Below are 13,323 nucleotides of genomic sequence, written 5' to 3'. Positions count from 1 at the left end.
GTTTCAATCACTTTAGTATGGCTCACTATCTTGCAAAGTCAGTGAAAACTGGAAAGTTAGGCTGCCAGTTATAGGGTTTGTCAGATAAAGGAAATTAGCACAAGGTGTCAGATTAACACCGATAACTGGAAGGTATTTTAAGTAAGTGTTCTCCCTCTCTCTCTCTCTATATATATATATATATACACACACACACACACCAAAGGGTCAGTATACTTTAAAAAAAAAATACTATTAATGATCAAAGCAAGCAATTCTTGATGTTTCATCTTTATTTTGCTCTTCTCAAATATCTTGACTTCCCAAACCAGTTCAAGTATTTTTGACTGAAACCTTGATTTGCTCAAACAAAAGATCAAATTGTGTCCCAACGTGAAACACACTGCTGAAGCTCTAGGTTAAGCATTTCAGGTCAAAAATTAAGGAATGATCATACAAACGTGTTTCAGAAAACTGAGACCTAAGCATGTTCATGTGTTTTCCCTAAAATTCTTACAAAATACAGAAGCATAAACCAACAGATCAGTCAGACAGGGTATCCACAGAACAAGTGAAATGTAAGACTTTTTAAGACCTTTTTAATACCACCTTATTTGAAATTTAAGACCTAAACCTGTAATGGAAGTACACATTATTTTACATACATATATGTAATATTTAATGTTTTAAATGTAAAAAGAAAAAAATATCATCGCTGTACGATACATTTATTTATATTTATTTATTTCTACGATATACAATAAACTTTTTTTTAATATCAGCAGACAATATTCCACACAAAATATCCCACAAAACTACCACATCACTGAGATTTTTGGTGGTGCACAATTATTCTGAAGCAATATTTTCATTAGTGTTCTAACAGCTTTACATACTTAATTCTGCATGTTTTTATTTACCTTTATAAAGGCCTATTTGTTAAACTGCGTGTAAATGGTTGTAAACAGTCATCAGGTCCCTCAGACTGAAGCTATTTAAGCAGTAATGTGACCAAAAATATTTAAGACCCATCAAATCTGAAATTAGGAATTTTTTTTTACTTTTTAAGGCCTTTTATTAGGAATACGTTATTTAAGACATTTTAAGAACCCTGGGCAGATGAAAGATGAGAGTGTTGGAGGAGGTAGTGCCTCTCCAGACCTCTGTAATGCTTTATGGTTTATTCTAGTGATTTACAATAAATTCTGTGCTGCACTGAAAAGGTGAAGAACAATATAAACACAAGACAACCTCATTTATGAAGTATCTTAACTAATAAACATCTTACTAAAATAAATGTTAAAATCCTTCAAGAGATAATAAAATGATTAAATTAGCATTGTGTCGGGTCCAGGTTCATTGTGAAGTGAGCAGGCACTGGCCAAAGTTTGAGTGATTTATTTTTCTTTACAGCAGAGTATCATCTGTGCAGCCTCCTTCAAGGCCATAGCGGAACTCCTGCAGGTTTGAGATGCCATAAAAATGGACAAACGCTGCTGCCACAACCAGCACATGGAATATCTGATGAGACTGAAACTGAGAAAGTAAAACAGACAGAGACCACAGAAACTTTTTTGCAATGCAAAATTAAGCTATTTTCAGTCAATGTGAGACTTCCATTTAGTTAGCTGCTATAGATGAATAACAAAGTGCTGTAAACATCAAAACTAGTTGCTACAAAACTTTTTGTTAATGATTATGATAAAAAAAAATTACAAATTCAATTAATATCATCAGTATAAACATCAACAAGCATATCTGTTTTTGTACTGCTAAAATAACTGGATAATTGCATGAATATTATGCTATTACACTACTTTCCAATATTAAGATTTCCTTGAGTCTTACCCAAATGTCACATTTCCCAGGGAAGTAGCGTTCAGGTATCCGTGCAGCATAAAGTGCTGCTCCACTAATGTACATGGCACCCATTAGATAGAACCAGCCCATCTGACCCACCGTCATTGCCTTCACAAAACCCTCTGTGATGGTAAAATGCATTGTGGGAATGATCCCACTCAGACCGAGGCCCAGGAAAACACCTTAATATGAGAAAAAATGTTTTATGAAACATCTGAAATTAATCAGTTACTCTGAGAGGCAGGGGAGAATGTTACCTGCACGTGTGGACCGGTGGCGAGGGGTGGCGAATCGGTCCAACTGGGCCACAATGATAGCAGCGACACCCAGCACACATACAACAAAGAGATAGATGAGCCGCGGCCGAGGAGAGCAGTAAAACGAGTAGTACAGCCAAGGAACGAATGAGCCCATGATCAAAAACGTGATACCAGAGTAATCCAACCTACAGACATGAAGAACATACATTCAAGTTACTGAAGGTCACATGTTCCTTCAGAAATCATTCTAAAGCACTGATTTGGTGCTAAAAAAAACATTTCTTATTATTATTGTGCTACTTGAGATTTTTGTGTAAACTGAGATACATTTTTTCAGGATTCTTTGATAAATTAAAAGTTCAAAAGAACATTTATTTAAAAGAGAAATCTTCCTTTTTTTATAAAAAAAAGTTTATACTGTCACATTTGACGAATTTAGTGCATCCTTGCTAAATAAAATAATTTTTTTATTCTTTAAGTAGAAAACTTTTACTGTATTTATTAATTAAATATATGTAGCATTGTTGAGCATAAAAGACTAGTTTCAAAAACATTAAAAAACATAATTATTTCAAATTCTTGGACGCCAGTGTACACAATGCCACTTAATGTGCCTCCCATAAAATGCCTACACACAAAGAGCATAAAAACGGGTGTCACTTACTTGGAGAAAGTCCTGGAGACCTTTTCCGAGTGGCAGTAGACAGTGTGAAAAAGCCAGGAGAAGCACAAACAAAGAACTGCACCCAGGAAGAACACCCCAAACACCACCTTCTCCTGCACGGGTGCCATGAATGACACGTTTGGCCGCAGCATTGTCAGAGTGCCCAAGCACAGGAACAGAATTAAGCCTGTAGGGATACATTACATTAACTCAATTGGCCTTTCAAACTACATACCAGACACATAATTATACGTTAGACTGCCATTAGAAGTCATCCTCAGGGCAGTGATTCAAACATATTGGATTATCACATTACAAATATCATTCAATTTATCTTTCTTAAAAAGCCACTGGGGTTATATGACATACTGTTTAAAAGTGACAGTAAACACTTTTACATTGCTCCAAATTATTTCTATACTCATCAAAACGGTACAGAAAAAAATCCATCACGGTTTCCATAAAAACATAAGCAGAAAAACAGTTTTCAACAGTGATTGTAATAATAAGAAATGTTTCTTGATCTACAAGTCAGCAAATTAGAACGATATCTGAATAATCGTGTGAGATTCTTCAGATATCATTCTAATTTGATGCAATTACATTAAAGTATATTGAAATACACAAAATACATTAAAATACAAAACAGGTATTTTAAATTGTAACAATAAATGCAGGCTTGTGCATAAGAGATTTTCTTTCAAAAACATAAAAAAATTGACCCCTAACTTTTGAACAATTTTAAAATGTATATAATACAACAGGAAATGCTTAATAAAAACTGTTGAGGAGAATGTTTTTCTGATAGTCATTTTATAAAGAGGCTACAGTGATATATAGTATTTCAAGAGATGCTTGTTTTGTTACATTAAACGGTTTTGCATTATCATTTCACATAACACAAGCACAGACCCAGCAGGTGCGTCCAGATGTTTCCAGTTTCCGTGTGAATCCTGAAGATGCTCCCAAAACAGGCACGGAAGGACGGCATGGGCGGGCGGTGTCCATGCAGCAGGTAATCATTGTCCTTTAGCCAGTCGGGGAGAAGATGGTACGGAATAACTCGCCAACATCCTTCCCATACCTGGTAATGGAAAGACTTTGCATTAAAGGGCCCTTAATACGCAAAAATCACTTTCACATGTTGTTTGAACATAAATGTGTGTTGACAGTGTGTGTACACAACCATCCTATAATGATAAAAATCCACCCACTCCTTTTATTTTGTGTGATTTACTGTTTTTATTTTATTGTTTGGCTCATCTACAGCATAGACAGCAGTAGGTACTCTATATCAGTGGTTCCCAAACTTTTCCATTCCACGACCCACCTAGACAAGTGTAATCTATTTCATGACCCACCACAATATTTGAGGAAAAAAAAGGTTGATATTACTTTAAGCCTAATCTTACTTAAAAGTTTGATGACAGAAATGAAGTATTTAAGAAAAAAAAACTTTTTATTTTAGAGTAGGCCTACACCTGAAAAAAATCACTATTAATATTTAAGTTTTAATTTTTGTTTACAGACTTTAGAATATGTAGTGTCCATAAAAACGTTAAACAGGCTCACTCCAGTGAACTGTAATCTGCGCTGCTGTGTTTTGTTGCAGAAAATGCATTCACGATCCTTCCGTGTGTGTCGGTGAGAACGGAGCACAATCCAACACTTTTTTTAGAAAAAGCATAAGAAGCAAAGCAGAACTATCTAAAACTGTTTGGAGATTAAAATAATTGTGAAATAGGTAAAAAATAATAATAAACATGTGTCTCGTTTTAAATAAACAAAAAAAAAAAAAACTGGATGACATTAAGTTCAGGCAGAAATTTATTTTAGCAATGGTTAAATTAATGTTCAGCAATATCTTCAAAATATTTCTGAACTTTGGCAAATTTTTCTCTAAAAAGAGATGATACGTCAAGGAGTATTGCATTATTTTTTTGTGCATTTTGTTATGTGGAAATGTTTAAATCTTGTAGTGTTACAATTAACCCTGCGTTTGTGCACTGCTCACCCTGTACATGTGAAATGCTTTTTACAAACCGTTTCCCGAACGAAAAAAGTGCACAGAGCTCAAACGGACGATAGAAATGAATGAACATGGCCTACCTGAAACCGTTTTCGTAACATTTGTTTTCTGGTGTATGCAATCTCATGCGGAATATAGTGTATTGAAGTGAGCAAGTTTTTCTCTTTTAATAATGCGGACCGATTGAACCTTTTAATGACATTGCTCTGAGACCTTCACTGTTATTACAACTCGTGCGCGCCCGCGCTTCAAAACACGCAAAGCACGCGGACTTAATTGCAATTCGAAAATCACACTAAGGATATTGCAGTCCTTATTAATGTTGGTGGGCTATATCATTGTGACGAGTGGGTTCCCGGTTCCCGCCTCCTCCTTCCCGTGATTGAGAAGTTTTTAATGTGTTAGACTGGTGCCGAAGCCTGGGAGGAAGGAGGGACGCGGTGCCGAAGATCCCTCGGCACTGAGGTGAATCCGCAGTGCCATCGAGCAGGGCGAAGGAGGATGCTCGAGGCGGTGGGCTGGAGTGAGTTGCCGGGGAGACGGACGCTCCTCTTTTGTATCCTTCCGATCTCCTCCGTGGTTCTCGAGACTGGTGAGTCGAGCAGGTGTCGCTCAATTCCAATCACTCCACCGGCCTCGCACCGTTCCCACTCGTCACTTTCGTGCAGCCCTAGACTGAACTGTGTGTGTGTGTGTCATTGAAACGCAAATTTAGCTGCAGCCAAGTGACTTTGTGCGACCCACCTTGTTCCATTCTGTGACCCACAAGTGGGTCGCGACCCACAGTTTGAAAACCCCTGCTCTATATCACACTGCTGTCACTTAAAGGGTTAATTCAACCAAAAATTTAAATTCTGTCATTAATTACTCACCCTCATGTAATTTTATTTATCTAATAAAAACATGTGACTTATTGTAAGTGGTTTAAAGAGCTGTAAAGGCACAGCCCTATTTTGGAAAAGGGAGCAGGGAGCAGCAGCTCATTTGCATTTAAAGGGACATGCACAAAAACAGCGAGTTTCTGCTTCCACTCAAAACAGTCATTTTAAAATTAAATAATAAACGATCTGTGGGGTATTTTGAGCTGAAACTTCACAGACATTTTCTGGGGACACCTACATTTTTTTAACATATTTTAAAAAGGGGTAGGGCTGCACGATATTGGAAAAAAATGACATTGCAATATTTAATTTTTCTGCGATATATATTGCGATATATATATATATATATATATATATATATATATATATTATATGAAATCTAATCTAATTTTTTCTTACAAACAAAAACAGGGTGAGCACACTTACATTCTCATTTTAAATGATTTTAACTTTAAATTATTTAAACATCGACACCATCGTGTCAATTGATTAATATGCGTGAGGGAGAGAGAGCAAGACATCGCTCGTGTTGTTTGAAGACGGTGAGCGTGCGGCCGGGGCTCGCTCGCTCTCTCTCTCTCCCTCTCTCTCTTTCTCTCTCAGTTAATGAATAACGGATCAACTACGACAGCCTACATTGCACATCCTGCGATGTGACTATCGTGGATCGTACATCGCGATATCGATGCTTAAACGACACATCGTGCAGCCCTAAAAACGGGCATAATGGGTGCCCTTTAACACAAACATATCAGACTTGAAATAGGCCACATTTAAATAACAATCCATTTAAAACATGAACATTGCGATTACCGTAATTTCCGCACTATAAGGCGCACCGGATTATAAGGCGCACCTTCAATGAATGGCCTATTTTAGAACTGTTTTCATATATAGGGCGCACCGGATTATAAGGTGCATAGAATAGAAGATACTGCAGTCAAACATTTGACTGGGTTTGCGTTATGCATCCACTAGATGGAGCTGTGCTAAAGGGAATGTCAACATTTTGACAGAGCGCCTTGATCCATATATAAGGCGCTCTGGATTATAGTGCGGAAAATACGGTAGTTAAACACATGGCATTTTTGAAAATACATCAATAGGAGTACCAGGACAGTTAAGGATAAACATCTGTTACCTTGTGTACAAACTCCTCCATCTTTTCCATGGCATGGTGTGCCTGCATGGGCAGTGTAGCCACCCGCAAACCTCCTTCATCCTCATCCTCATCCTCTTCCTCATCAGGTAATGCTGATGCACCCTGCAACAACAATCATGCTTCTAATTATCTTTTAGTTAAGTAAGTTTAATTTTTTCTTTCCTCACTCCAGCTATTATATGTACATTACCATTTAAAAGCTTGGGGTCTCAGCAGAGCTGCATTTATATGATAAAAAATACAGTAAGATTAAACTTTTTTTTTTTTAAATAACTCTTTCATTTTAATACATTTTAAAATACAGCTGATTTGTCAGATTATTTAATGTATAGAAAGTTCAAAGGAATATAATTTATTTGAAATAGAAACATTTTGGAATTTTATAATTGTTTACTTTAAAAGAAAATGCCACTGTTTTTTCCATATTCCACTATGTTCTTCCCTCAACTTAGACGAGTTGATACGCACCTCTCCCGTCTCAATCGCTGTAGCGCGGCGCCACTATGCCAATATTCATTCCTTAGGAGCCAAACAGGGATGAATTTAGAAGCTACCAAACACTCCCATGTTTTCCCTATTTAAAGACACAAAATAAACAGTGGCGAATTCCTAAGTGGATAACAATTATGACTATAATCAGGGTTTCTGCGGGATTTTAAAAGCTCAAATAAAATGGGTTGTGGGGTTGGGCAATGTCTATAGACCATATTAACTTTACATTTCAGCCTTTAAACCATTTTTTTTAATAGATTTAAAAGTATTAATTATTATATTAATTTAAACAATTATTATTGATAAAATATTATATCAATTTAATAATATAAATTAGGGGTATGCGATATTGACAAAAAATGATATCTCGATCATTTTCTGGTATTTCATCGTTAACAGTAATTAGATAATATTTTACTATAGAGTGTGTTATTGTGCTGATATCTTATCTCTAATTGTACTAACAGCTGGCTCCTGAATTTTTTTTAATTTCTTCATCTTCTGTGTGGTTAGTTTACAGCAATAATAGAAATGAATCATTGCCAACTAGTTTTATGGCCATTTTTACCTTTAAGACATTTTTTTCTAAAAATGTGCACCATCTTTTGAGTCAAATTCTTGCATTTGGGATTTTACCAAGCTAATTAAATCTGTATTAACAAAACTGATCTTTTCAATGAAGAGGAAACATAGAAGCGGCATTAGAAGTGGCTAAAAACAATTATAGTTTGCATTTTTACACTATGTAATATTATGTTTCTCAAAACAAATAAATTTCATCAAGTTACCGTTTTTACATATTTGTACATTTATTCCAAAATAATAACAAAAGGCAGTAACAATACAAACAATATATTTTATTTGTCAACTGATGTTCAGCTGTTCTTTTTATCTTTACCAGCGGGTGTCGCTGTTGGACAGTTACTTTATAAAAACGAGTGACTTGCACTTTTTGTGTCACATTTTGTTTTTGTAATATCGATAACTTTCTCATCCATTTTTTTTCTCTAAAGAGACTCTGCCTCCCTTGCCTTGAGTGATGGCATACAACAACTGATGGCAGAAGCCATACAACAAACAAACATAAATTTATCTTAAATTATGTTCCTTGCGGCTTTGAGGTTATATAAATGTTGTCAGATTATTTTACATAAATTAATAAAGTGATGAATGGAAATCAGTTCAATTAAGTATAGAATTTAAGTGAAAATGGGCAAATGTGGGATCACCGAGAAATTAAATGTTTTTTTTTTATTACAATTTATTATAAAAATTGATGATGCATACTACATACCAACAAGCAGATGAGCACTAAATAAATCCCTACACAAAGCTCAGCAGAATTGTTCGCTTTTGTATTTGAAAAAACAAAAGATTTTAAGTGTTCTACACAGAAATGGTTGATAAAGCAACAAAGTATTCACCATATTTGAGGAAGAATAAGTAATCCGTCAGGATCAGAAATAAAAAATCAATAAATGATAAAAAATACATTAAAAAAATCAATAAAAACGTAAGTATCTCAATTAAAATGGTCTCATGATTATTTTAATATATAGTTTTAAGTCTATGTTTTGCTGTAGTGTGTCTGTAGTAAATATCAGTTTACATTTCCAAACATTATTTTTTCTATTAAATGTAATAATCCAGTGAGATTTTTGTCTGACAGCAGCCAGTGCTCCACACAGAGATCTGATCTCATCATCATCATCCAGTCTGGAATAACAGAACAAACTGAGACAGACTCAATCCAGAAGAACTGTGGCAATGTCTCCAAAATGCTACAAGAAACATCCAAAGCTACAGTACTGAGCAGAGGTTTAGGCACTTGTGTAAAAATGCTGTAAAAAGCCATCAAAAATAATGCCATAAATAGATTTTATTAATTAACTTCTATTAACTAAATTAAATCAACATTTGGTGTGACCACACTATGTGTTAAAAAAGCTTTTAATAATGACAAAGCAAAAACAGAATTGTCACATCTTCATACATTTTGTTACCTTAAAAATAACATAACTGAAATATGTAGATTGCATAAGTATTCAAGTACAAGTACACAGTACTTAGCTGAAGCACCTTTACAGCCTTAAGTATTTTTGGGTATGATACAAAAAGCTTTGCTCATCAGAATTTGGCAATTATCTGCCATTCTTCTCTTCACCTCTAAAGCTCTGTCTGGTTGAATGGGGGCATACACACATTTTCAGGTTTCTCCAGAAATATTTGATTGAGTTCAATCCCAGGCTGTGGCTGGGGCACTCAAGGACATTCACAGAGTTGTTTATAAGCCACTCTTGCTGTGTTTAGGTCATTGTCCTGTTGGAAGGTGAACCTTTGACCCAGTCTGAGCTTCTGAATGCTCTAGACTAGGTTTTCATTAAGGTCATCTCAATATTTTGGTGCATTGAGCTTTTCTAGTCCCTCAGTCTGTACTACCAAAAAACAGGCCCACAGCATGAGGCTGCTACCAGCACATTTTACTTTTGGGATGCTACTGTACAAATTATAAGCAGAGCTGTTTCCTTCAAACATGCTTAGAATTGAGGTTCATCAGACCAAAGAATCTCGGTTCTCAGAGTCTGATGGTCCTTTAGGTGTTTTTTTTTTGGAAATTCCAAATGTGTTTTCATGCATCTTCACTGAGGCCATAAAGCCTAGATCAGTGGAGTGCTGGAGTGATGTTTGTCCTTCTGTAGATTTCTCCCATCTCTACATATGATCATGGAGCTCAACTAGTCAATATCAGCTTCTTGGTCAACACTCTAACCAAAGCCCTTCTCCATCAGCTGCTCAGTTTGGCCAGGAGGCCAGCTCTAGGAAGAGTCCTAGTTATTTCAAACTTCTCCTGTTAAAGGTAACAGAGACTACATGCTTCTGTGAACCTTCAATGAAGCAGAATGCTTTTCTAAACTCTTCTCCAGATGTGTGGCTTGATGCAAACCTGTTTCTGAACTTGGATTTTGCGCTGATATGCATTTCAGCTGTTAAACCTTTTAATAAGATGTGTGTGCCTTTCCAAATCATACCCATCACAAACAAATACATATGATCACACTTTAGGATACAATTCTCAATATTAACTATTGACTTTTGCCTCACTTAACTATTAATCTATTAATTAGCTTACTGTTCAGTTATAGTGTAAGATGTAGAATATAGTCATGCATAATAAGGCATTAGTATGTGCTTTATGAGTACTTATAAACTGCTAATATAGTAATATGCAAGCAACTAGATAATTACTAAAGTGTTACATTAAATAAATGAAATGTTTGTGTATGTGTGTGTGTGTGTGTGCATGCGTGCGTGTGTGTATGCAAAAATAAAGTATTGGCTAGCGGCATTCCTTTTGTGTGTTCTTTATTGGAAAATGCTTATGCAATTTATTGGGCTCATATTCTAATTGCATCTGCTTGCTGGTTTATAATATGCATCATCAAATATTTTATTTAAAAATAAAACAGTGTAGTTTACAGTAGAAACGGCAACAAACGATCATGACTCCTGGCACGAACTCTGGCAGCTGATACATAAAAGTGTTAAATAATAATAATAATGATAATAATACCGCTGTGGTAACTTTGCATCATCATTTTAAAAAAAAACACCGCACGCCACCGAGAACAGTGTAGTTTTTTTTACAGAGAAAATTGAAGAAACGGCGAGAAAGACCGTGGCAGCTGTCACAAACAGAAGTGGGGCTGAGGCCTTCTGCTGCCAGAGAGAGCGCCAGCCCCTGCAGAACATGGGTCGATTTTCGCATTGGTCTGAACTCTGAACAAAACAACAGGTTTATTGACAATGCTGATTTATTCTGCCAGCAGGTGGAGTGTTTGGTAGAATATAACGGTTTCCCTATCGAAATTCTGGTCTTTCCGTCCCCAAATTTAAGACCTCTTGAAATCATAATTAAGACTTTCCTGTACAATTTACAAATTTGACACAACTTAATTTAAGACTTTTTTTAAGACCCGTGGAAACCCTGAATACTGTGCCGAGGTCAAAGTGCTGTGAAGTGATCTTCCGCCATTCATTACAGTCATCATTTTTATCCACTTAGGAAATCACCACTGTCTATTTTGGGTCACCATACTAACTCGTGTATCTACTCATGTAACCGTCTTTAAATAGGGAAAACATGGAAGAGTTTGGTAGCTTCTAAATTCATCCCTGTTTGGGTCCTTAGGAATGAATGTTGCTAAACTTAATGCTAGCATAGCGGCACCGCGCTACAGCGATTGAGTACACGCACTGAGACGGGAGAGGTACGTATCACCTCGTCTAAGATGAGGGAAGAACATAGTGGAATATGGGAAAACGGTGGCGTTTTCCTTTAACCTCTAAACTATTTAAAGTGCCTTTGCAAAATAAAATTATAAGTTTCTTCAAATAAAAATACTGCTACTACTGACCCCAAACGGCATTGTGTTTTATTTTTCCCTCACAACTCACTCTCGATTTCTCAGCTTCAGCTGTATTTGTCAGCAACGGCCCAATATCGGAGAGCTCTGCGTCCTCATCTTCAGAGGGGCACCACTCCGCATTACTGTGGGAGCCACAGTCACTACGGTGACACGTTGTCATGGGGAGACAAACCCAAAACTCCTCAGAGTTTACACCTCCTTCCACAGTTCACAATCTGGGCCTGATGGGGATGCAGAAAAAGTACAGATTAACACATTGCTGTTAAAAACATCGGCCATGTAGTCAAGACTTATCATGGATTTTATAATATTCCATTCTTGACATATCAAATTGGTTGATATATAATAATTGATTCACTTTAAGTTTTGTCAGAAATTAAAGACATGATGTGCAAAAGCCCCTAAAATAAATTCAAATGGGCCCTTAAGCTAATTTCTTGTACTGATTTGATTAAACGTAAACTAGATTAAACATATCTGTTTTGTATTCGTGCAGTTTGTCGTAATATGATCAATTATGTTTCTGCTCAGATCTGGTCAGATCTGGTTGCTCCAATTTCCATGGTGTTAAAGGTTTACGTTACATCCCGTTATCTTAACGTGCTTACAGGCTAACCAATCAAACTAATAATTAAACCATTAAAACAAACATCTGCGGATTCTCAGGTCGAGCAACATTCTGCTAAACGTCCTGTGTTTGTATTATTATTATTGCTATTATAAGACGTGTAACATCGCTGTTATAATATGACTGAACTGCATCAGTTTAGTCAAACCGGCTGACACTAGCCTGAATGCTAATGCAATGCACTATGTTTTGATTTGATCATGCATTTCAAAAACATAGTTACTTTTATCACATTTCCCAGATTAATATTACCGACTAGAGTTAATAATATAAGAGCTCGGTGTTGATACGTCACCTGGCTGACAGGCTGTGAAATCAGTGGATGGGAGTTTACCGACAGCCGCTGCTCGCCGTATGGTCGCTAGGAGTCTCTGAACCTGTAGAACCAGGCGGTTCAGTTCATTAGCAAATTATAAGACAAATCGCTTAATTGATACAGACAGTCTGGTATGCTGTACGCTGTCAGCTCGCGGAGACAGTGTGGGCACGTCCTGCGTCTCTGTCAGAGAGGGAAGAACACGTGGTACCGGAACCGGTTTGACCCAGGGCTGTGACTGTGAGCTGCGGACGTGTGGCCAGGTGCTGGACGGTCGTTAAAACTCGGCCCTGGACTAATCCAGACTATCCGGCCCACAAGTTCACCTGTTGAATGTTTTGTGCTGTGTTATAGTGCCTTCAACTGGAGTAAATAAATAAAGAAAGAAAACAGGACAAAAAAGTACCACCTCAGAAAATAATTGGATCTCCAAGTAATGACTAACATTAAAATACAGTAGTGTAGTTGGCCTGACTATTCAGCTACAGCTCTGCACAGTTCGAGAACGAGACAGTTTTATTCCTAATAAGAATATTTATTGTTGTCAGCCATTTTAACATTGTACATACACAGTTTGAACATTAACACTGCACTGTGCTTACAAAAAGGTAAATAAAAACTTGAA

At 36.5% G+C, this 13,323-nt stretch overlaps 1 protein-coding gene across 1 annotated transcript; it reads right to left on the bottom strand.

Annotated features, from left to right (window-relative positions):
• Positions 1–1,375: 1,375 nt before the first annotated feature.
• On the bottom strand, positions 1,376–12,963 carry LOC132097672 (adiponectin receptor protein 1-like). The gene is made up of 8 exons (XM_059503538.1): positions 12,678–12,963; positions 11,783–11,975; positions 6,815–6,937; positions 3,676–3,847; positions 2,764–2,950; positions 2,097–2,284; positions 1,828–2,021; positions 1,376–1,515 (listed from the first exon to the last, which is right to left on the bottom strand). The coding sequence occupies exons 2-8, from the start codon at positions 11,912–11,914 to the stop codon at positions 1,387–1,389; spliced, it is 1,125 nt and encodes a 374-aa protein (XP_059359521.1). The 5' UTR covers positions 11,915–11,975; positions 12,678–12,963; the 3' UTR covers positions 1,376–1,386.
• Positions 12,964–13,323: the final 360 nt, after the last annotated feature.

Source organism: Carassius carassius, chromosome 21 (assembly GCF_963082965.1).
Source record: "Carassius carassius chromosome 21, fCarCar2.1, whole genome shotgun sequence".
NCBI classification, from domain to species: Eukaryota; Metazoa; Chordata; class Actinopteri; order Cypriniformes; family Cyprinidae; genus Carassius; species Carassius carassius.
The sequence above is the reverse complement of the archived record's forward strand: the minus strand, read 5'-3'. Positions and strand labels throughout refer to the sequence as shown.